General features: G+C 36.4%; 1 protein-coding gene across 6 annotated transcripts in view; it reads right to left on the bottom strand.

Moving 5' to 3' along the window:
• Positions 1-648: 648 nt before the first annotated feature.
• Positions 649-24,396, bottom strand: part of PCGF5 (polycomb group ring finger 5) — a 113,487-nt gene continuing 89,739 nt past the window's right edge. For 4 of the 6 annotated variants that reach the window (XM_027596594.2, XM_027596592.2, XM_027596596.2 and 1 more), the window contains 4 exons: positions 22,163-22,261; positions 19,440-19,529; positions 12,282-12,341; positions 649-6,372 (listed from right to left, as the gene is read on the bottom strand). In XM_027596594.2, the coding sequence (XP_027452395.1) occupies positions 6,325-6,372; positions 12,282-12,341; positions 19,440-19,529; positions 22,163-22,261 (297 nt within the window). In that variant the 3' untranslated portion in view covers positions 649-6,324. Of the gene's footprint in view, positions 6,373-12,281; positions 12,342-17,526; positions 17,791-19,439; positions 19,530-22,162; positions 22,262-24,396 lie in introns of those variants that run through there. The other 2 variants (XM_027596595.2, XM_027596597.2) reach the window with 2 other exon arrangements.

The raw sequence follows: 24,396 nt of genomic DNA, 5'->3' as shown, positions 1-24,396 counted from the left end.
GTGAATCACTGAACCTTCCTGGCCTGGGATGCCTGACTTTGGCCTAACTAGAACTCCTAGGGCAAGAACACACAGGGGTATTAATAAACCAAAACTATTATCTAACTGGCTGAAGAAAGCAGTCTGTCTTTCAATTCACTTGGGCCTTTGATACTGAGTTACTTTCAAAGGGTTATTTAGATTTGATTAAGCTAACAAAATAATGCCTTAAACTTGTAAGAAACTGTTCTAAAGAGAGAGAGGGTGCGCGTGTGTGCAGACCTCAAGTACTTCTTGAGAGGCAGCCTCCCGTCTTAAAACTAAACAGCTCAAGGGGCACCTGGGTGGCTCAGTCGTTAAGCCTCTGCCTTCGGCTCAGGTCATGGTCCCAGGGTCCTGGGATCCAGCCCCGCGTCGGGCTCTCTGCTCCGCGGGAAGCCTGCTTCTCCCTCTCCCACTCCCCCTGCTTGTGTTCCCTCTCTTGTGTCTCTCTCTGTCAAATAAATAAATAAAATCTTTAAAAAGCAAAAAACAAAAAAAAAAACTAAACAGCTCAAGAATCTTGAGAGCGTATCTATGATCTTAAATATCAGATTTTAATAAAATTTGCTACAGTAGAAAATAAGAGGCTGCAATCTACAACTAATATTAAGGATGACAGACAATAAATTATGCAATCAAAAATTTAATAACAAAGATACTATTTTTAACATGGTCAAATATACTTGGCTAAGTCCAGATTTTAAAAAACAAAAGAATCTAGCCCAACAGTACAACCATACAGCTTTTGTACAGAACATTCCATAGATCAACAGAAAATACATTTGAGCACAAAAATAAAAAATATTTAAAGAGAATCTCTAAGCAGCATTTTATTTCTGCAAAACAGACATATATCTTGTACTGATTAAATATCTACAAGTGCTTTTCCTTTACAAAAATACATATATTCTTAATAGACTAAGTCATTAACAATGACCTGTAATCTTTCACTTCAATTTGAATGATTTATAAGCTAAATCTTACAACCACAAAAAGGTTTTTATTTGTATTAAGATGTTACCACTTTTGACAAAAAAAGCTTAAAATATTTTATATTTCAAAGGAAAATTAGCAACATAACTGTACAATATATTCTAGGATGGTTCTGTCACATGAGGGCTACTCTATTAAAAACTGGTGCTTGCTGTTGTGTTGCCAGATGCAGGAACGCCACAGAAGGCTGGCGCTCTCCCACAAGCTCTTGTCGTGGGCCACAGCTTCGTAAGGACACTTAGGCCCCCATCCCCATTCTAAAAAATACAGCAAAAGAAAACTGACCCCCCAAAATGTTAGGCTGATCCCATGACATTTCTAATGTGTGGAACTTCTGCTCCAGTGGACTGAGGGGAAGTCTAGGGATAGATGATCTGTTTACTATCTCTATGTTGCCTGGAAGTATTTAATCTTCATTTGTTCTAGACTAAGTTTCTTACTCCACGAAGCTCTGAAGGATGGAAGAAAACTAGACCCGGTATTTTAACACCTGTTTCACTTGGTTCTCTAAAGAGAATTAAAAGTAAAAGGCATTTCTGAACAATGTCTCAGTATTGAATCTTAGAAAAAGGGGCATAATGAGTATACATACTGGAATGAGCGTTTAAAATAAAGTTTAATTTCATAACTTTCTGAAAAGGAAGTGCTCAAGCATTTTAATTCTATTTGCAAATACAGTAAGGATAGTGAGTAAACACACTACTTGTGAAGACTACATTACACGAGGAAGAGAATCATTTTAAATTATTGGGAAAATGCCTTTGCTTTAAGAAAAAGAAAACCATGAAATCCTTGTAAAGTATACTTAAGTACGTTTTAATGAACTTTCAGTCTGACGTTTTTCCATCAAAATACTACATGTAGAACTAGGAATATCAAGTAAATCCAGAATTGGTTGGTTATTTTGTGCTTTTAAAGGGGTTTCTGAGTCTCTAGTACATTTAATATTTTTCAGAGACCAGATTTGGCAGACATGTTATGTTCCTTAGTGCAGGGATATACCTCTTAAAGTATTGAGAGCATTTTCATGTTTTTGTTTCTGATCCAAAACATTACGTTATGGCAAACCCATTCATTTTTGCAATTCCTACAACCAAACATCTTACTGGTCTAAAGCTTAGGCTGCTGGAAGATTCCTTATGATAAACCAGAGTATGTAACAGAGTGTCTCCAAGGAGGTTTTGTCCAGTGGCCTATCAGAGAGACTGCATCATGTGAGCTTTACCTTCAAGGTGGCCCCAGTGTCAGCTCCCAAGGAGAATGAGCCGGGCGGGGGGGGGGGGGGGGGGGGGGGGGGGGCAATGATTCACTTGATGCAAATGCTCTTGATCTGGGACCCTTTTTGCCAAGTTTGGCTGTGTGGTTAAATTCTAATCACAATAAAGTAATCACTGAGAAACAGGACGAAGAGTTACTTAAAAAAAAATAGGCCTTTATGAAAAATTTGCTTTTGAAAACAAGAAAAAGCATTTACTTATGTAAGTCCAATAAAACATATTATTTTTCTATACATTGTAAGCATGGTCAGCACTTATACCAAAGTCTGCCTTTAGTAAAATTTCTTATGTTATTAAGAACCCAGGAACTAAATAAGCATAATTTTAGTTTATATGGCCTCCATGAAGTGGATTAAAGAGCTTCTCAAATTAGAATTTAAAATCTTCATTTTAGTTTTCTTTTCAAAGGATGCATTTCTCCTCCTTGCATCCAGGGGGAAGCCAATTGTGGTGTTGATCTCTTTCTCACCTTTGATGATTTCCTAAGACCTATCAGGTGGTTCTGGAAAAACAAGGGACATATTTGAAAGGAAGTGTGCTCTGATTATTGCAAGAAAAACCTATATTTGATTGATCTCATCACAAAAATTCAGTTTAAAGCCTTTCTTTGGTGATATTTTAGCAGTTACTCAAGGTTATTGCGTTATTAACTATATAAAATTAAACTGCAACCTAAAAGATTCCAACTTCCAAAGTGTTAAAACTGTCTCTCTTACCATGGTTATTAATGAACAGTAGAATGTCTTTGGTGATCTCTATTTCTTATGAAAATCCTTCAAAAAGAGATTACTCTAACTTATGAGTGCCTAGATACAAAACCATTCATAAGAGACAGGTACAGATAACCCAAAATTTATGCAATAAATCTAAACAGAAATGCACTTTAGCAATGAGGCACTTTCTCTTAAATATTTCAATAAAGCTAAACAGTTCACAATATTATATAACACACTTTTTTTTCCACCTTATAGAGTCATTTAAATTTAGATTAAATTTGAGTGTATAATGTAGTGGAGCAAACTCATTACATTTATAAAATGTGGCATATTCGTATGGGACATATTTCCAATAAGAAATAATACACCTTTAGAAAAGTAAAAGACACTACCCAAGGTACCTGCACCCCAGGTGCAGGGAATGACCTTATATTTCCTCATCAATGAGCCTTTTAGTTTATTTTTTTATACTTCTTAAAAGTGTTTTGTTAATCTAGAGAAAAGGTTATATTCTGATTTTTCTATTAATGGATGTAATCACTCCAGCTAAAGTATCTAGGGGCCACAGTCCTTCCTTATATCCCAGGTTCCTTGACCCTCTTACATCTCTGATATCTAAGGCAGAGAAAACAGATGACAAAATCTTCTATGGAAGTAAAGTTCTTTTGGTTCTTTGCTTAAGAAACAAGAGATTAAAATTTAGTTTGATTCCCCAATTTTGCAGAATTAGATGATGATTTCTACAGGCTATTTATATAGTTTTATTAGCACCCTAAGCTTATAAAACTAACCACAAAAGTTGCCTGTATATTTTTTTCTGTATCTGTTTTCTTGCAAATTCCACAATCTGACTTAGGGGATATTTAGTGTATTGCTAGGCATGAAAGTAGTCCCGTACTTAGAAAATCATAGTTGAATATACCAAAAGAGGCAGTCAAAGAAGTCTATGGTTCTTAATAGTAACACTGTATTACTCAGGACCATCATAAAATGTGTACCTTTCCCTAACTGGTAACTGATGCTCTTCTTTATGTTAGGTTTTCTTTCACATGTTTTGGCACATATTCCATTGCATTTCAGGAAAAATGTTAACATGTTAACATTGAATAAACCAATTTTATATAAAACTATTCTCAATCCCATAATTGCTTCCTATATATTTCCTTGGAAAAGAGTGAAATTACATGAGATGAGGCAGCAACAGGCCAAATTTAAAGAGATCAGGTATACAAAACTCATTTAAAGCTGTAAGTTTTGGCTGGGGACCCAAATAACATGCAGGTCTCATTTGTGGTTTTTAAAATCACTCTCAATTCATTTTGAGTTAATTAACTTCCATACATAAAACACTATTTTAATCACTGACCAAGATGTGACAGATTCATAATTTTAAAACTTCTTAGGGATGTCAGGGAATTGGATTTCACAGCACAGCAAAAAAGTTTCTGTAGGTGGAGAGTAAATTCTGTTTTTGGTTGAGTATAATGGTCTGTTCTAACCATTTTTAAAGAGTTAACAAAAATCTGCCTTTTAAATTCTGCCTGTGAGTCATTCCAGGCACAAACACGATCTAACAAAATGAAATTCAGAAAGCATTGCCATAACCTTTTTCACAAAAGTCAAAACAAAAACAATAGAAGACTTTAATGACACTCTAACTTGAAACAAAGACATACTGAAGAGATAATTATGAAGTTTCAGCTTTTTATGTTGTGAAATGCATCAAGATTTAGTTGTATTTTGTATGTGTTTTTTAGAATTGTACAATGTTATGTCTAAGAAGCATTTTGAGATTCAGAAGGCATTAATCCGTGATACATTTTGCTGGAAAATGTATCACATCTACAATGTATACAGTATAAAAACTGTGTGTGTAACACACAGATTGTGCTCGTGTCAGATTTCTAAAACAGAGTTTTCCTAACTTTCAAGATTTTTCCTAAGTTTCAGAGGTTAACTTGTTTATTTTGAAGCAATTAATAAAACTTAATTTCCAAAGAAGTTTTTTGAAAACAATTGTAAATTTTAAAAGGTTTAAAATGAAGTTCTTCATATAATTTAAGGTAACAAGACTTTCTTTGACTTGCAGACTAATCTCAAAATGAATGGAAGACTTAACAAAACTGCAAAATCAAGGACATTATCACAGCTCTGACCTTAATGAATTTATGTATAAAACCAGAATCCCGTTTCCCCCTGATTACTACAGGATCTAAAATGAGATATCCTCAAATCATTAATTTTGGTTAACAGATTTACCTACTATGCTGCATTTATTCTACTTTACGCATAGGGTTTGGACATGTGATAGGTAACTAACAGTTTTAATTGATAATTGCCTTGAGACTTCTGAAATCCATAAAATAGCTAAGGTTATCTGCTCTAAAAATCCTAATATTTAAAATCATCATAACCCTCTGCATGCCACAATGACGCACACCTAAGGCCAACTTAGAAAGAGAGACACTGTACTCATTAGATGGGAGCCACAATATAATGATGCATACATAAAATGGGCTACACAGTGACATTTCGTGAAGCAGCACCTGCTTGTCCTAAGGCATTATGAAAGACTGACCTTACTGATTCATTAATTTTGTTAGAGTAAATGTGACCAGCTGTCAACATCTTGAATGGTTGTGAATCGAACTTCAGGTCTCCACGAAGTCACACAGTTTCAACTGGAGGGCTAAGATGACCTCCTTGTGCAACTGGTAGACTACACGGCCGGAGGGCTTAAAATGTCTACAGCTATTATGTGCTCTAATGGTAAGAATAGTTGGAATTCTTCCCCCAAAGACTTCCACACTCAAGAGTGAACTATTTTGCACACAAAAAGCTTACTGAGAACAGGACAGTGGCCCAAAAACCACTCTTCTAAATACTTTCCCATACAAAATAACTTCAGGATACAATAATTATTTCTTGTACAGTACTCTAAAGAAAAATTAATAAAATATTAAGTATGTAAAAACTGCAACACCACACAGATTGAGTCATAGTACGAGTGTAATCACACATCAGAACAGTCTCGGAACAGGCAAGCAAGATACGCGGCAGGCTGATTTCAGCCCTGACTTGTACACCGTGAGACGGCACAGATACCTTATGCGGATGGTTCAGTAGCAGAATGGCACTTGGTTCACTCTTAATAGAAACAACATAAATGCAACTGACAATTTAGAGACAGACAATGGCCTTATTTGCATGCTGAAAATCTGGATGTGTCCCTCTCGTCCACACACCGTTCACTGTGCGATCTGTTGATGAGTAAACAAAGTGCAGGATTCATCTCCGTGGGATCTAGGCCCCTTGGTCTAACCGAAATCAATTCTTGGTCGATACTGCAATACCATGGGGTAGGACTATAAAATAAAAACATGATGAATAAGACTGTGTTTATATGAAAACAATAAAGATTATAAAAGATTTTTAGAATGCAGGGTTATACTTTACAATATTTCCTGGTACCAGTGATTATGACAATTAAGACTAGTTATTAAAATTATTTTTAAATTGCCATTTTTTCAGAATCAGTCAGGTTTTCTGTACTATGTAACAAAGGTCAAGTTCAAAGGCTCACTGATGTCACACCAGCTGGGTAGGTGAACGTTACTAATGGAACACGTAGGGAGGGGCAGGGCCAGGGGAGGACTGAAGGCTTTGGGCTCTGGATCAAGGCATTCATTCCATCAATTGTTAACCTTGTGGGGCTGGATTCCATCCAGAGCCACTGTCTGTGACCGCCCACTGACTCACAAGGTAACCGACCTCTTGCTATGAATCAATGAAATGGGTAGTTTTCACAACTCACATTTTTTTAAAAGTTTGACACCTTTTTCTTTTTAACATTTAAACTTCAATGGTCCTTTAAAAAACCTGAAAAACAAGTAGCTGTTACATGGAACATTTAGGTTGCTACCTCCTCTCAAATAGTTCGTTGATATGACTACCTATTCAGAGTGGAATCTTCTCTAACTGAAAGGTTCGGGTGGTCCCTGGTTGCTCTGACTCTGGAACAGGTAGCCTGTCCTTCCTGCGCACGGGAGCCATGTGCCACACGGCCACCTCTGTATCTGTTTCCTCCGAGGTTTGACTGGATCATTTAGAACCTAAACACCACAGAGTCAGAAAGGTCTGGAGAACCAACGGTTTTCCTTTTCTGAAAGCTGCAGATTCCCTTTTAAATGAAATTCCGAGGAGCAACTTTTATGAAACCAAGAAAGTGGACTGTGACTGACGGTTCCCCTTCATCTCCGTTGTCGGTGAACGGACAACTCCAGGACAGAAAATGGTGTACTTTTTCATACCGGTGAGAGAGATGATACGACCATTTCTGTACTCCTCACAGCTGTTCTATATGAGACTTGTCGTTGGAGTCTTTTCCCATTTAGCTCAGGATAGGACTGGAGGATGGGAATGAAAATTTCTAGGTCTTGCCCTTTCCAGCTGAGGATGTAAGGTGATGCCACCACCAGTCCTGAGGGCTGGAGTAGTCACAGTCTGTCAAGATTTCCATGGTCTAGGGCACCTGGGTGGCTTCAGTCGGTTAAGCGTCTACCTTTGGCTCAGATCATGATCCTGGAGTCTCGGGATCGAGTCCCACATCGGGCTCCCTGCTCAGCGGGGAGTCTGCTTCTCCCTCTGACCCTCCCCCCTCTCGTGCTCTTTCTCTCTCAAATAAAGTCTTTATAAAAAAAAAAAAAGATTTCCATGGTCTAAATGTATTTTGATTTAAATTTTGCTTGTTTTTATTTAAACTATTCCTTCTGAATTAGAGTGTCTGGGAGTGGCACAGGAATCTGCATTTTATAGAAAAAACTCCCTGGGTTTTCTGAAGCTCAGCCAGATGTGGAGACTGCTGCCCAGACATCCTACCCTAACTTCGTTACTTCCCATTCTCCCTGGCCCAAGTGGCAGTTTGCCCCTTGTCACAGCTGTCTTCCTAGCTGTGGCCTCCATTCTGAACTGCTGAATCTGCTTACTTTCGGCACATAATTCACTAGTTCTAGAATCCCTTCATAATATATAGAAGAATCCATCACCGATTTCTACTGGGATGAAGGCAGAGCGGGAAGTAAAATGGCTTGTCAGTGGTCAGGATCTTCTGGTTTTGGCTGAAAACCAGTTGGTTTTGTTTTCTCCAAATAACGATTTGTGTTTGTTCTATGATGACACATGAAGTTTAATCTTACTGAAATGTTTTCAAATGCTGGCAACTCTATCTGTATTTCAGTTCGCTTTCTGTAGTAAAATGGCGCTGCACGTACTATCATGAAATATGGCACATCACCCTCCTAGTGTTCAGTGACTGTCCTGAATGGACCTACTTGTAGAGTTGCTAGTCCTCAGTCTCATCATGTCCTAAAATAAAAAATAGATATTTCCACAGGATATACTTCAAATGTGATAACTTTAGAAAATGCTGACCTTCATTGATGTACCGGTTTTCTTAAAAAATCTTTATCATAAAAGTATTTGGAAAATACAGAAAAGCACCAAGAAAAAAAGCAAAATCATTTAAATACCACCATTCAAAGGTAACTACCATAATTATTTTGGTGTATATCCTTCTAGTCTTTTTATCTAGATACGTATGTTTTTTCAAGATTGTAATCATGCTATACATATTGTTTGGAAAATAATTTTGTCCATGTAAAATTTTAATTTCCATTAAAAAACTCCATGACTTCTTTCTTTTTTTAAGATTTTATTTATTTATTTGACAGAGAGAGAGAACAAGTAGGCAGAGAGGTAGGCAGGGGGAGAGGGAGAAACAGGCTTCCCACGGAGCAGGGAACCCGATGCGGGGCTCGATTCCAGGACCCTGGGATCAGGGCCTGAGCCGAAGGCAGAAGCCACCCAGGTGCCCCTCCATGACTTATTTCTACACTACTTAATATCCTATGTGATATTTTTAAAGGATGAATATAATGCTTTTATAGAAAAGAATTATAAGTTATCAATAAATCTTTTGTCATATATTTTAGTTTATTCCTTTTTTGTGTGTGTGTGTGTGATTATAAATTAATCTTGACCCAATGATCAGGGCTGGTTCCTAGAAGTGAACCTGTTAGTTCAAACAGCATACATATTTTTAAAGGCTGTCTGAAAAATACTGTCACCCTGGGCTTCAAGAAAGTTACTCTCTCTTTTTATATTTCCAAAAGAAATATGAGTGCTCATTCCTCAATGGCCTCATCAATAATGAGTACTAGCCTTTCTTCCCTCCTAATATGGCAATTTAATAAGCATAAAATAGTATTTTATTTCTTTTCAAGAAATTAACCATTTTTGTATGATAATTAGTTTTATTTCCTTTTGTGACTTTCCTAAGCATGTCTTCTGTTCATTTTTTTTGTTCATTTTTCTAAGGAAAGGTGAACTCTGTCTTACAGATTTGTATGAATTCTTCATGTATTAAGGCTATTAAACCTTACTGTCATATATTGCAAATATTTCCTCAGTTATGGTATTTTTGCCATGTACTTTTCAATATTAACAGTCAACTTGGTTTGTCTTTGTTTCCTCTTACATGTACAATGAGAAAGGCCATCCCCACTCTGAGATTATTCAACTATCTTTCTTCTTCATCTCTGATGGTATCAATTTTAATATTTACCACTTGAAGCCATGACAGTCTCCTGTAACATGGGGTATGGACTAAATTTCCATCCCTACCACCAAAAGTCGCAGTAAAATTTATTGGAAACAAACGGACCAGATCACACGCTATCCCCCAGCGTCTATACTCCGAGCTCACTGATCACCCCTGCCAACCGCCCACTACTGTCTCTAGTCTTGCCTCACTGGCCTTCTTGCAACCCTCAAGCAACCAGACATAACCACTCCTCCGGATATTTCCCGTGTTCCCTTCTTCTGAAGCACCCTACCCCAGATACACACATGGCTAGTTCTCCCACTTCCTTTTGATCAAGAATCACCACCTCAAAGAAGCCTTCCCTTGACTCTCTTATCTAAAATATTCTATTTACTTTTTAACACTACAAATTTATTTTTCATCTGTCACTATCTTAAGAGCATAAGCTCTATGAGAAAGATTTTTGCTCATTTTTACTTCTGTGTCCCCAGCGCCTAAAAGAGTGCCCAGTGTATAGTTAAGTGCTCAATCGGTATTTGCTAAATGAATCATTTTTTCTTCCACTAACTTGAAATACACTTTATAGATTCATACATACTAGACAGTCTGTTCCTGATCTATTCTTTTTATTCATATGTCTGCGTTTAAGTCAGTACCTCTTTTAATTACTTCAGCTTTAAGATACATTTTAGCATGTTGCAGTGCACGTGCACCCTGATTCCTCACTGAAAAATGTGACTGACCAGAAGCACTGCTTTATACTTCCTGATGAACTTTAGAATGACTGATTCTGTTAAGTTAAACAAGAATCTGGTAAAAGTGTGCCTGGAACTACACCAAACTCTGTAATTTATTTATGGGGAGAAAGGACATCTCTATAGTATCTCATATACTATTTAAATTTCTTGTGTGTGATGTGGTATTTTGGTTACTTATGAGGAAGTCTTTGAAATGCTGAAATATTTAGTGGCCAACTGTTTTTGATACTTGCAATTTACCTTCAAATGGTTTCACAAAGAAACAATATAAAGAGATTAATAAGATAAGGAGAAGGGAAGAGAAGAGACAAGGGGGCAGAAAATGTAGCAAAATGTTAACTGGTAAAAATCTAAGCAAAAGTAAAGGATATTCCTTTATATTATTTCAGCTTTTTTTTTTTTTGGAAAATTTTCAAAATAAGTTGGCAGGAAAAATTGGGACTTAATGAATTTTATCAAATGCTTTTCAGTATCTACTGATGGTTTTGATTTGACTTTGTGTGTTTCTGTGCATAAAAGATGTTTCTACTATATAATATGTATTACTTCCCTCCCCCAATATTAAGCCATTCTTGCATTTCTGATAAAAATACTATTTGGTCTTGGCTTATTGTTCTTTTAGTATATGATTTTAGTGTATTTATCATCTTTGTATTTGTATTCAAAATGAGACTGATACTCGTTTTATAGTTGGAGGTTCTCTGTCAGTTTTTGGTATCATGATTATGTTACTTTTGTAAAATGAATTTGGAAGAATTTCACCTTTTTCAATAATTTAAAACAATTTAGAATGGGAATAATGTATTGCTTGAAAATTTGAGAGAGCATGACCATAAAACTATTTAGGTATCCTTTGAGGAAGTAATTCCTAATGATTATTTTCTTTCATGACTTGGTGATTTACATTTTCCTTCTTCACGGGTAAATTTTGGTCCACTGGTAGTTTCCTGGAAAACTGTCCATTTTGTGGAATTTAAAATTTTTTTAAATTTAAAAATTAAATAGTATAAAGCTACATACATGATGTTTTCTTGAAATAAAGTGATAACTTTTTCCCTGAAAATTTCTAGCTGAATTTACTATTAATTATAAGTTCAACTCTGTGACAGGACTAAAATCCATAATGAAGTGTTGAAGAAAGAAAAAGGAATTTGTGAGAATTTTAAAAAATCTGATCTTACTCCAATTGTTCTCCAATATTTTAGATCAGAGTTTATGAACATCTTTATTTCTAAGGAAACAGACACCAGTGCCAAGAGTGAAAGCAAAAAACCATGTATGTATGAGTTATAGTTCAAGGCAGAAGCATCACTACAATTTATCATCCCAATTAAAATGTACTTTTATTAGGTAACTGGAAAATGGATCAGAGGAAAGTTTTCTCAGTGCATTTTAAATTAGTCTACTCTCATTTCTGCATTAAAAGAGTCAACCCAAGTAGAGCACTCAGGGCGGGGCCTAGTCAGCAAGCTGACAGTTCCATTGGGCTGTTGCCCTAACAGAGCTTCCCCTAATCTGGCATTTTATCTTTCACTTGTGGGTGACTGATGGATTAAAAAAAAAAAAAACCACACAAAAACTTACGCAAGGAAGTGCTGAGTATGGAGCAGAGATCCAATATGGAGCAGATTTCTCAAGGGCTGAAACTAGGAATTATTAAAAATATCTGACTCCTAAATAATGGCCTTAACATTTATAATTTCATTTTTAATTCAGTGAAATTAAATAGATAAATGCAAGAGAACCAAAATAATGGGAAACTCTGGGACATAAATTGAAAAATGAAGTTTTGTAGCTCAGATAAATACTGGTTTTGCAAAGTTGCAGGTCTTGGAAACTCGGATTTGGGATGAAAGCAATCACCACCTTGGCAGGCGTCAGGAGGGGCATATGTACAGTCGTGAGTGCCTCTTACCTGATACAAAGGGCCATCCTGAGAGCAGACTTGCGAAGCTGAGCAGTTCAGACACCGAAACTGCGGAGGAGATGAACTCATCAGATAAGAGGCATCCACAACTGGATACATATTTAAAACTGATTTAAACTATTTTAACGTCAAACATGAGTCAACATGATAATTTTAAGTAAACACTTTCCAAACTATGGTAGTTGGTTTTTTTTTTTTTTTCTTTTAAAGATTTTAATAACTTAGTGACTGGTAAAATGTAGCCTGAGACAACTTTAGTATCTAAATATCAGTTTTGTTAATATCCTGCAAATATTTACCAAAATCGTGGCTATCCTTTCCATCTCTTCTTTGGATAGTAATTCCTGGGAAAACCCTCACCTCTTCAATCCAGGAGGGGTACCCTCTTTCTTCCACCCCTGCCAGTGATTAATCTCGCTTAGCTTGCCCTTCTACTACCCATGAAGGGAACACTGTGTAAGGACCTCAAAGCTCTGAAAGGGGTATGCACTTTGCCCCAACATGTAAGGGGTCCGTTTTCTGTTTTAGATGAGGTTCTTCATATTGCTCAGATTAGATTTTTAGTCTCCATCTATTTTAATAGCATGAGAATATGAACTCCTTGAGTCTTTATCTTATTCATATGTACAGTCTTAATAACGAAGGCCCAGAAATGGCACAAAGCAGCTTCTCAAAAAAATGTTTCATGAGTAAATCAATGAATGAACACATTTTAAACTACTGAGTAGATTCAGCTGTAAACCCACTAAGTTTTAACAGTTTAACCATTCATATTAAAGAAAAAAATCATTCCCAAATCTTGATTTTTCAATGTTGAGCTACTTATTAAACATGAACATTATTTTAATTGTAACATGATTATAAACAATGAAATATATACTTTAAAATTATGTATATATGAATTAAACACTGCATGCTTCTTCAAAATGGGAAAAAATACATAAAAGGTGTAAATTAGCCAGGATAAACCTAACATCCTAGAGCAAGCAGCTTTTTAAAAGGTATACTTTGAAAGAATATTAAGGGAAGAAATGATTAAAACAAACGTATTGCTAGCCTTTTAAATAAAATTTCAGAAATTATATTCCATTTCCCCAAAAGACTAGCAGTTTTTTCCAGGAGTGAGTCCCTGACTTTCTGTACAGGGCTCATCAACATGCTGTTAAGACATGCCCAGCACGGCTGTCCTTAGTAACCTTCCCTTTTCTCTCTGAAGAGTCACCATGCTCTGGCCTATCAGACTTTGCAAGTCCTAAACAATGCCAAGTCCCAAACAGCATTTAAGAGTGAAGAGTTAAGGTGAAAGACGCTATTTCACTAAGTGATTATTATCTTTTCCTATTAATCTCTTTATCACTCAAGAAGGATGTTTGTTTTTCCTAAAATTACTTCATAATGCAGATAAAGCAAGACAAATGTGGTGCAGAAACTTCAGGTATGTCCTGGCAGGGAGTTGTTAGAAGAGACAAAACCAACCAGGATCATCTGGGAAGGAGGGGCTGTACTGAGAGTTAGTATTCAACGTCCCCGAGAAAAGGTGAGCAGGAAGAACATGGTGAGTTCGTGATGCAAGCTGAGGCCAAATGCGAAACTACTAACAGTAAGCTCCAGGGATGAGAGGAAGTTAGGTGAGAATTACAATAATAACAAAATGTAACATACATAAGCTATTCAGAAACTAACATTTACTATGTCAGGCATTCTGCTAGGTACTTTATAACATTTCATTCTTACTAAAAAACTTCAAAGACACGTATAATTACGCCCAAATTTTAAGGATTAAAAAAAAGGTCAAAACTAGGAAGTAGAAGGGCGCCTGGGTGGCTCAGTTGGTTAAGCATCTGCCTTCAGCTCAGGTCATGATCTTGGGGCCCTGGAATCAGGCCCTGAGTGGGGCTCCCTGCTCAGCGGGGAGTCTGCTTCTCCCTCTGCCCCTCCCCCCACTCATGCGTGTGCCCAACAAAGCGCCCACGTGCGCACTCTCTCTCCCAAACAAATAAAAAATCTTAAAAAACAAACTAGGAAGCAGAACACAACGGGGAGGAAATAGCTACAACATACATAACCAAAGATTATAGAATCCAGAATACATAAAGAGCTCCTAGAAGTTAGTAAGAAAAAGACAGACATCACAATGGAAAAACAGCAGCAAGGCAATGGATATGAAAAGAAACTTCACAGAAGAAATACAAAATTGATAATGTGCAGTGTTGGTGAAGATATCAGAAAATGGGCACTCTCATATATTACTGGTAGACTTATACACTGCTAAAATCTATTAAGAGGGTAATTTGTATCTATCAAAATTTAAAACATGCATACTCTGTTGTAAATCCACATCTGGAATCTAGCCAATGAATATGCTTGCACATGTGCAAAAGGACATATGTACTGGAATCTAGCATTGCTTGTAATGTTAAAAAACCTGAAAAAGTCTAAATTTCCACCAAAAGGAGTGTGTTAATCAGATTATGCTGCAGCCACATAAATGGAATACTATCAACTGGTTACAAAGAATTATATCAAGTTTGTTGATTCTCCATGTGACATATCATCAAATGAGAAAAAAAAGTTGCAGAACAGTACATATGATTCCATTCATGTTTGTTTCAAAAATGTGATGAACACTGACTGCATGGACCTTATAAACAGGATCATGTATTATTGATTGGTTTAGATAACTAAGTCCCTTCCAGATTGAGATCTAATTCTGTAATTCTACACCTTCAATTTACAGATGTGGAAGCCAAAGCCACAGGGTAAGCCAGTGGTCATGGATCATGTTTCCTAAAATCCTATTACTCAAAAGATGGTCCAAAGATTAGATGCACTGGCATTCCCTGGGAACTTGTTAGAAATGCAGAATCTTGGGCCCCACCCCAGACCTACTGAGTCAAACTTTGTTTTTTACCAAGATCCCCAGGTGATTTCTATTCACATTAAAGTTTAAGAAGCACTGGTTTTAGGAAAAGGTACATTTTCTCCCATTAATAGACAAAAGATGAACACCAATCTTGAGTACATCTTTAGGCAGCAATATTATTATGAAATGAAAAATCTCTAAGAGTTAGCTAAATTTAACCAGATGTTTGATTCCTAAAGATAAAATCCAGAAAGTGCAAGGACTACAGGAAACAGGCTGAGCCTTCAGTGAAACTGACCCAGCAGAGAGCAGAGGAAAGAGGCACAGATGCTGTGTGGCTCAGGGAGATGTGCCACTGCTCTGGAGAAACGGAGGCCCAACAGACTTGTCCAAGATTCTTCATAGGGGTCCAGACCTCGGACAAGGTAAGGAGGTGATGGGGACACAGTGTGGCCTTGCCTGAGGCAGAAGACCCCGGGGGCAGAGGCAGGAGGGAAGATAGCACAGGGCTGACTCAGACCTAGCAGAGCCTGGAACATATGAGGAGAACACCCCCACCCCCATGGCACTGAGTAGACTAAAAAAACTGTAAAGATGCCAATTTCAGCCAAATCAACCTAAAAATATATTCCAATGCCAATCACAATCCCATTCTCAAGTTCATCTGAATAAATGGGTAAAATCAGCCAACACCATTTTAAAAGAATAATGAGCTTATTAGCTGTAACAAATATGAATATATTTATATATACATATATATAAAGCAACCTAGAAGGCCTATTTGCCTTATAAATTAGTTTGAACTTTATTCAGACTTACCCCAAAGAAAATGGACAACTGAGGGGTTTTGAACTAGAGTGGTATATGATCAAATTTTTATAAAATCTATATATACTGTGTAATGTGGTGCAGGGTAAGACCTATGCAGAAGAACAAACCAGAATATCCAGGAACATGTGTGTACATATATGTGTGTCCCCATCTCTGTGTCTACAGGTGTCTACAGGTGTACATGTGTATACACACACGTATAGGTACATATGCACACATAATGGTGACAAAACACTGAGATAAAGTATGGCTTATTCAACAAATTACATTTTTGGCAAAAAAAGTCTTAGAAAAGAGTCTTAGTCTCATTGTAGGTATGGGTATGTAAGTAAACAAATGCCAGGTAGATCAAAATGTTTAGTGTAAAAAAGTAGTAGAAACAAGTAAAAGAACTGCAAGGTGGTCATGAGTTTAGGAAATCAGCTGACCCCAGCCCCAGGTACAGCTAGGTAGCAAGAACAGTAGACAGAGTCCTGTGAGCTTGTCAGACATCCTGGCATCCTGTTGGCAACGGAGGGTACAGATGGGGAGGGATGTGACTGCAACAAATGCACTAGAAGGGGCTTGATCAAGAAATGACTGTTTTATTGCTAATTTGTCCATTCACTCCAACTGTCAGACTTCACCAGTTACTATTGTAATAATTCATAATTAGTTGGAACATGAGCAAAAATTTAAAATTTAGCAGAAAACATGGGAAATGGAGATTCAAATAAATGAGATGATCTTTAGGATATTTTTGCATAACTATGACTTTATAAAAGGAACTATGATTTGCTCTTTGAACAAATATTTATTATTTGTACACGGCACTGCTCTGGGTACTGGAGACTCCGCAGTGAACAAATAATCATCCCTGTCCTCAGACTACATTTGAGTTGGAGGACAAACAATAAACATAAATAAGTGGTATAGTATGCCAGATGGTATGAAAAAATACTATAGAAAACAGTCAAACATAAAACGGACTGGGAGAGTGCCATATTGGGAGCAGGGGTTGTATTATTAAGGAAGGTTGGAGCCCTCACTGAGAAGGTGATGTACAAGCAAAATTCTTTGGGTGAAGAGGGTAAAGAAAATGATTCATGTAGGTACTTAGGGAGGCAGGAGAAAGCCCGGCAGGTTAGAGGAAACAGAAGCGAGTGGGGCCAGAATGTGGTGAGCCAAAGGAGAGTGAAGAGTAAGATCACAGAGGTGTCTGGGAAAAATCATGGGGCTCCATAACTATACGACCCTGGAAGGACTTTGGTGTTAATCTAAATGATACGAGAGTTGAGAGCAGAGAAGTGACATGTGCTGACTTGTTCTCGGAGGATCCAGCTGGTGCTGTGCTGGGACAGAACAGTAGGGGGACCCTGGCTGGAGGCAGGAGAGGAAGCATGGAGCCCAGGGAGGAGGTTTTTACAGAACTTCTGGAGAATGGTGACAGCTGTGGGGCCCAGAGGGACAGAAGTGGAGGGGGTAAGACATAACTGGATTCTGACCGTGGTAGTCTGAAAAATCATAAGGTACTGAACCATTTTCCCAATCAACTTTTATTAAAATATGCCTTAAACAACACAGGAATTTAAACTATCAGGTATGGGTAACCAGAAATACATTTGTAATAAAGACTGATTTAACTGATAGTCAATTAACAACCAAGTCTTCAAATCAGCTCTTTCATGCTTTGACTTAAAACTGGCAGTGTGGGCGAGACCTCTGGGAAGGGACTGTCAGAAGGACAAGTGAGTGCTAGCCGAGGTCTTACGGTGGATGACTTTGTACATCTCTTCAACCTTAAGGCAAACCTGCTCATAGCACCTGAAAATCATTAACACATAATAAAATGGCCAATGACTTACCAAAGAAAGCTAAAATTATATTATGATATTATATGTAATACCACAATATCTAGGCCCCGACCATGCTGGGTAAGGGAAAACTGACTAGCTCTGTAATCTGCACCTGGTACCCGAAACATTTTGGTTGGAAGGATTCAATGAGGGTGATGTATGTAGAACCATTTTAAAAAACTATAAAATGTCCTAGGAAGGCAGGTAGTAATTTACCAAATACAAAGATAATTAGATTTGTTTTCCTTTCTTTCTTCTTTTTTTTTTTTTAAATAAGGCTTAGAGAGGTCTGAGTTCTTCCAGGGCACACGACAAGCGGGTGACTGGTACTAGAACATAATTTTTTCTTCCTGGTCATGAGAATTCAGCCTCACAAGGAAGGCTTTACCCAAGTGGGACTCAGAAAAAAAACATTCTGACTTTAGAAGTTAGATGCTTCATTTATTATATCAAGACATTTCTGAAAAACAGCCAATTTTCCTACTCATTGAATACAACACACAAACATGATTTTTTGAGGTTTTATAACAATTCCATAAATGTTTACATTCCATGTTTTTGAACCACTGTAACATGGCAACCCTCATTATTCAGATTCTGTATTACTTGTCTTTGAGTGAGGTTACATTTCTTAATTTTGTATTTTTAATAGTTTATATTTTCATAAGAAAATGTAACATAACCTACCTTTTTAGATTAAAATTATGCAGAGTTTAGAAGTATGACATATTGTACCATAAACACCAGAGACTCTTAATGTCTGAGAAGACCTTGGAAGTCATCTAGTACAACCTTCCAGTCAATCTCAATTAATGTGTATTTGTGTAGTCAGATTATAAAGAGAATTTCTGGTAGCATTACTACTACATTCCCTCACTGATATACATCAAGCCTTATAATCCCTAGCCCTTGGATTTCTCTACTATCAATGTTATACATAATACAGATAAGATGTGCTTGAACCTTCTAATTAACCCTAAGCAAAGGTATAGTTCAAAATACAGAATTCTCCTTTTGGGTGTTTTGGATTTTTCTCAAGTTTTCTCCTTTTACATCATTTCTCTCATACTGCCTAGGGCCTAAGCCACAACAATCTAATTCTGACATCAGAAACCACTGCAAACTCACTTACCCTTTGGTCCAATTTTACACTTTCATGTAAAGGAGGTACCTGAAAAAAAGATCACCTAGATTCTACTCTATCTGTCCCCTCTGCCACAACCAAAAAATATCAACCATTAAACAACATACTAATCAGGGCAAAACTTAGTCTCCTCACTTGAGACTCCATATAGTTAGAAGTTCCCATATTTTATCGGGGTTTTAAAAAATGTAAGTGTCATCTTCTCTGTACTGAGGTAAGCAGAGTTCTGAACATATTTAGATGGGGTTTTTAACTCACCTTAAATGTAACAAAACCACATTTAACAAAGATCTTGGTCTTGTACTTAGGACCAATTATCATGGAGTAGCTGGGATAAACAGTAAAAGGAATCAGTTTCTTCTCTTTCCCAAGTTAATTTTTTTGTTTGTTTCTAAGTAATATACTGTTTATTATGAGTAGCAAAATGGCATATAACTAAAACATACACATAGGTAAATATAAAAGCAATTTACGTTTTCGCCTCTTAGTCGCCATCTCGTCATGTAGATGAATTCCATAGTGTGATCCTTCCCCATAATTTCACCATTGCACAGCACATCCAACTTTAAAAAGAATAGTTACAGATCCATTAACTTAAGTAATTTTTAATTCATTAGTGTCAGACTTTTTTCCTAAATTTCAAAAAAGATTCAAATAGTTATAACAAAATAGAAGTATTAACCATTATTTAAAAAGAACACTGAATATTTTTATTAAGAGCACTGGTCCATCTCATAATTATTAACAATTCAGATATAAGTAACATGAAGCAGTGCTGGTCTTGTCCCAACTCAAGTCTGTACACATAATATTGAAATGCAGTGTAAGCTTTCTCAGTCCACGTCTCTGTGTAACCTTAGTTTAGACATATTTCTGTGACTGTCTCTTACAAAAAGAGAAGTAACTGTGGAGACCTCACAGCACCTTTGGCTTATGAATTCACCTCTCAGAATGCTTTCACCTTCTCAAGATTGAGAGGACTTGCTTTCCTCTCATTAGTTTGTATTCAAAGAGGGTAAAGGAATCAATGTGGATACAAGATTTATGGGGACTTCAAGGCATTTGAGAATTTCTGGTAATTGCCTGTAGCTAAGTCAATAGAACAATTAGGACCATGCCACAGGCCTGTATCTTCTAGGCCTCTCTGGCCTGTTTTGCTTGGGTGGTAACTTGCATAATACTTACAGGACCCTCTTCTCATCTTGCATCAAACTTCAAAAAAGGGATGTGCTTTCCAAAGCTCACTTTTGCTCTAGAGTTGCAGGAACCAAACAACCCCCCAAATCCTTAAGGCCCCAGGAACTGTGGCTATGATTTACCAATTCAACAAAGCACAGTTAAATGTTTATCATAAGTCCCTATAAATAAAGCATTTCAGTTCTCTAGCTATTAAAGGCAAACTGATAGAGTTTAATTTAAAGTGTGGGAAGGCGAAGAAAAATGGGTTTTAAATAATTCTGTCTGGTTAGAGACTAGAGTTTTGAACTTTAAGTCTAAAATGAGTACTGTTCCAATTGTATTAGACAAATTTTTAGCTGAGTTATATTGATATTTTGATGATTTATGTTGACTTGCATCAACCTCAAAATGTTTTTAAAAGGACCAAGTAGATAATTTTTTTTTTTTTAAATCTTGCCTGTAAAATAAATTCATAAGCAAAGAAGTAAAGAGATTCAGGATGCAACCCCTGGTTAGGTACACTGCTTCTGTTGTCATTTAAAAACTATCTTGCCCCAATTAGCAATGCTGTTGCAAAAGCTTCAGCTGTTAGGTATTTCATTAAAACATCACCCTATGTGTTAAGACAGCAAAATAAGGGGGGGGGGGGGGACCAGTAAATGTTACTAAAAATCACAGGACAAGTCCTTTACACCGGGAGAGATGAGGAGCTGTCAGTGGACAGAGTCTCCTGCTCTGCTGTCCTCGTCTGTGGGAAGAGACACCGTGTGCCAGCAGTGAGACTGTGTGAGAGAAATCATCCTCTCAGCTCTAACAACCTCCTGGAAACTAGAAAGTAACTCAATGGGTCACACTTAAAAAGTAAGGAAATAAAACTGCATGTGGTACTTTGTAAGAATAAGTATAAAACCAAATCATAAAAACAATTTCATTTTCTATTTTCACTGTTGTATCTAAGTTGTCATCTTTTACTTTACCAAGTACATAGGGCTTTGATTAACTTTCACAATTTTTTCCCTAATGTAAAAGTTGATGTCTCTGGAAATGTTTTACTATTTGTAGGACCAAACCACAGTAAGAATTTTTAATCCATGGATTATTAGTTATCTGAGAGTTTTTAAATAAACTTGGGATTAGAGACTTCCTCAAAATACATACTTAATACCTGTCAATGCCTATGTTCAAATCCTATTTTATTTCTGCTACGATAAACTGTTCATATTAATATTAGTGTATATAATGAAGAACTAATGTTGCCTTTGATGTCTTTGTTTATATAGGAAACTAGTCTCAGTCTTTTGTTTCTTCAGAAGCTACTACTATCAGAACCCAAAGGGGAGGAAGAGAAATTAATGCACGTTAAGACTGCCATTTGGGCAGATGAGAAATGGTAGCCATGTCTCCTCATTACATTATATCTACATTCCTAGGATCATAAACATTCTCTAAACATTGAACACATTACAAGTTGTGCTGTGATTAACATGGGGACAATTTATCTCTCCGTTAGGAAACTGGTAAATTGCATTTATGCAGATGCAATTATGTTGGTTTTACCTACTGCTAAACAATATCAATTTTGCATATGACACAATTAAAGGAACATTATTTACAAAATCTTTTTACATAAAAAGACAATGTTTTACATTCTGAAAAAGATGTCTATAAAAGTAAAAATGGATCTCAAAGGTCTCATTTAAGAAACAAAACAAAAAAGGACCCTAATGTTGGCATTAAAAAAAATCTAGTTAGCTGTAGCATTTATTTTGGGAAAATTTAAGTATCTCTTCTAATTGTAAACCACTAAATGCATTAGCAGCATGTTTTAGTCAGATGTTAAATTAAAAAATACAGATTACATAAATAGAATATTACATTCTCTAAATTTTTAACATATAAAAATAACCTAAGTTTCCACAAAAATTAAATGTACTTTCTGTTAATTTTTACTTCTTTTGTTAGAATTTTACTTCAGATCAGAATTATCAACATGATCAAGGTTAGATTATTAACTTACCTCATAAGAACTTGGAAGTTTTAGTTTTAAACTTAAAAATTTTTTAATAGTTCCCACAGTTACACGTGTAGAACATCGAATGAATTTCTTCATTAAACCCTAAAGGAAACAAAGATTACTAATTAAAATAGTCTACCTTACTTTTAATGAAACCACAGGTGTCATTTCCACTATAATTTTAAGTATTTTCAAAATATTTTCTGAAAACATTTCAAATTATAACTCCTTAGTACAAGTGAGTAAAAATATTCCTAATTCTTAGATACTTACATGATATTCTTCAAGAATGTATGAGGAAAATCCTGGGCAATCGATAATCTGCATACCTTTAGATAGTTTGGTTAACAACACATTGAGTTTAATCAAAAATAAGGGTCACAAGAAGCATATAAAATATTTTATTATATAATGTTGCTTCTAAAAGTATTAGGGATATTTTTTTAAAAAGCGGTGATTTCAAATGGGGCTCTAAGGAGTCCCAGGGTTCAGCAGAGACCAGTTGGGTCACAAGACCCCCTACAACTAAAAGTCAGGTGTCTGATGGGCTGTGGTAGTACTTTACTGGAAAAACAATGTTCTATGTGTCTTGATTTTTCTTATTTTATTAGCAGTACTAATTCTCTCTTTAAGCACGAACATCACTAAAATGTAAGAACCAATCCAGAATGCATGCTCAAACTGAAAATGAGTCAAAATGAGGTTTGTAGACATGATAAATACGAACCAATTTGTGAAACAAAATTACATCTCCAAATCTTAAAAGTTATCAATAGTAAAACAAAAACCAGCAATTGAATCTTTTAAAGATATAAAGTATTACTTCTACTTACATGTACAGGATATTAGGTCAGGAAGCAGAATTGTTCTTAAATTCACTAAGTCAAAAGTAGAGCCATCCATGGGGCGCCTGGGTAGCTCAGTCTGTTAAGTGTCTGATTATTTAGGCTCAGGTCATGATTTTAAGGTTGTGAGACTGATCCCCACCTCAGGCTCCACACTGGGCTTGGAGTCTGCTTAAGATTCTTGCTCTCCCTCTCCCCCTTTGCCCCTCCCCGCCAACACATGCATGCTCTCTCTCTTAAAAAAAAAAACAAACAAAAAAAACCATCCAGTTAGTATCTATTCCTAGCAAATGTGTTCCTAGCAAAATATATTTCCTAGCAAAGACCAACAGAAACAAATTTACAAATGATACCTGGTCACAATTCAGATGGTAAAGTATCCATTAAAAGAAAACAGAAGTCAAAAGTTACATCTAAAGTAAAACATACTCAAGCCATTTCAAAAGGTAAGACTGATACTCTAGACAGCATGGAAACAAAGGGATAAATATTCATACAGATCTTCCTTGTTATCTATTCACATCATCTCAACTACCCCAAGGTTTCTTGTCTACTTTCTTGTTCCGAACATCTTATAGAGAATGCTTAGCACATTTTCTTGGTCCCAGTTAAGTTGGAGTATAATGGGCAGGTACTGGAAGACCCTTTAAATGTATTCTCATCTGCAGAGAAATCTCAGGTATTTAAAAGAACCTATAGAAATGACCATGGCATCACTACTCATAACTTTTCAGAAATTGTTAGTAAGTATAGAGCTGTCAGAAGAGTTAAGGGATTTTAAAAACTAGGCAAAAGTTTGTTTCTGGAATTTATAATTCAATAAAGTTTGACATTAATCTCTAGCAAAATTCTGGTCTGAATTAATATTTGATTTGTAAGTACTTAGGAAATGACAATATAACAATTATGCATTTTCTCTCTATAGGAACATTCTGCAATTATTACCAATAACCCCGCTGTTTCCTAGCTAGGTACACCCTGGACTTGCTATACAGGTCTCTGAAAAGTAATCAACATGTTTTAAGGGAGGCAATGACAATTAAGTGCTCAGCAGAGATGACGAGGATGGTGGGGGGACACTTAAAGAGATGATCCTAAGAGCAGTGCTCCTTTCCTGCCATTTCATTTCATAACACACACAGAAAATGGAAAAATTTGTACTACACGCAGGGGGTTAAGGGGAGACTGCTGCCTGGGACAGTAGGTGTATAGCCCAGGCCTTGTCAGTTGCTCTCGTGGGATGAACATTTTAGGCTCCCCTGCCTAAAATGAAGAAATACTATATGGAAAAAGATTTGTGTTTCCAGAATGTTACCTTTCCTTGCCTTCTAACCTGTTCCTTCAAACTCAGGCCAGGAGAGGAAGAGTTCAAAAAAGGCTCTTTCTGCTTCT

The sequence above is a fragment of the Zalophus californianus genome, chromosome 15 (assembly GCF_009762305.2).
Source record: "Zalophus californianus isolate mZalCal1 chromosome 15, mZalCal1.pri.v2, whole genome shotgun sequence".
Lineage (NCBI taxonomy): Eukaryota > Metazoa > Chordata > Mammalia > Carnivora > Otariidae > Zalophus > Zalophus californianus.
This window is presented reverse-complemented; position numbering and strand designations above follow the sequence as displayed.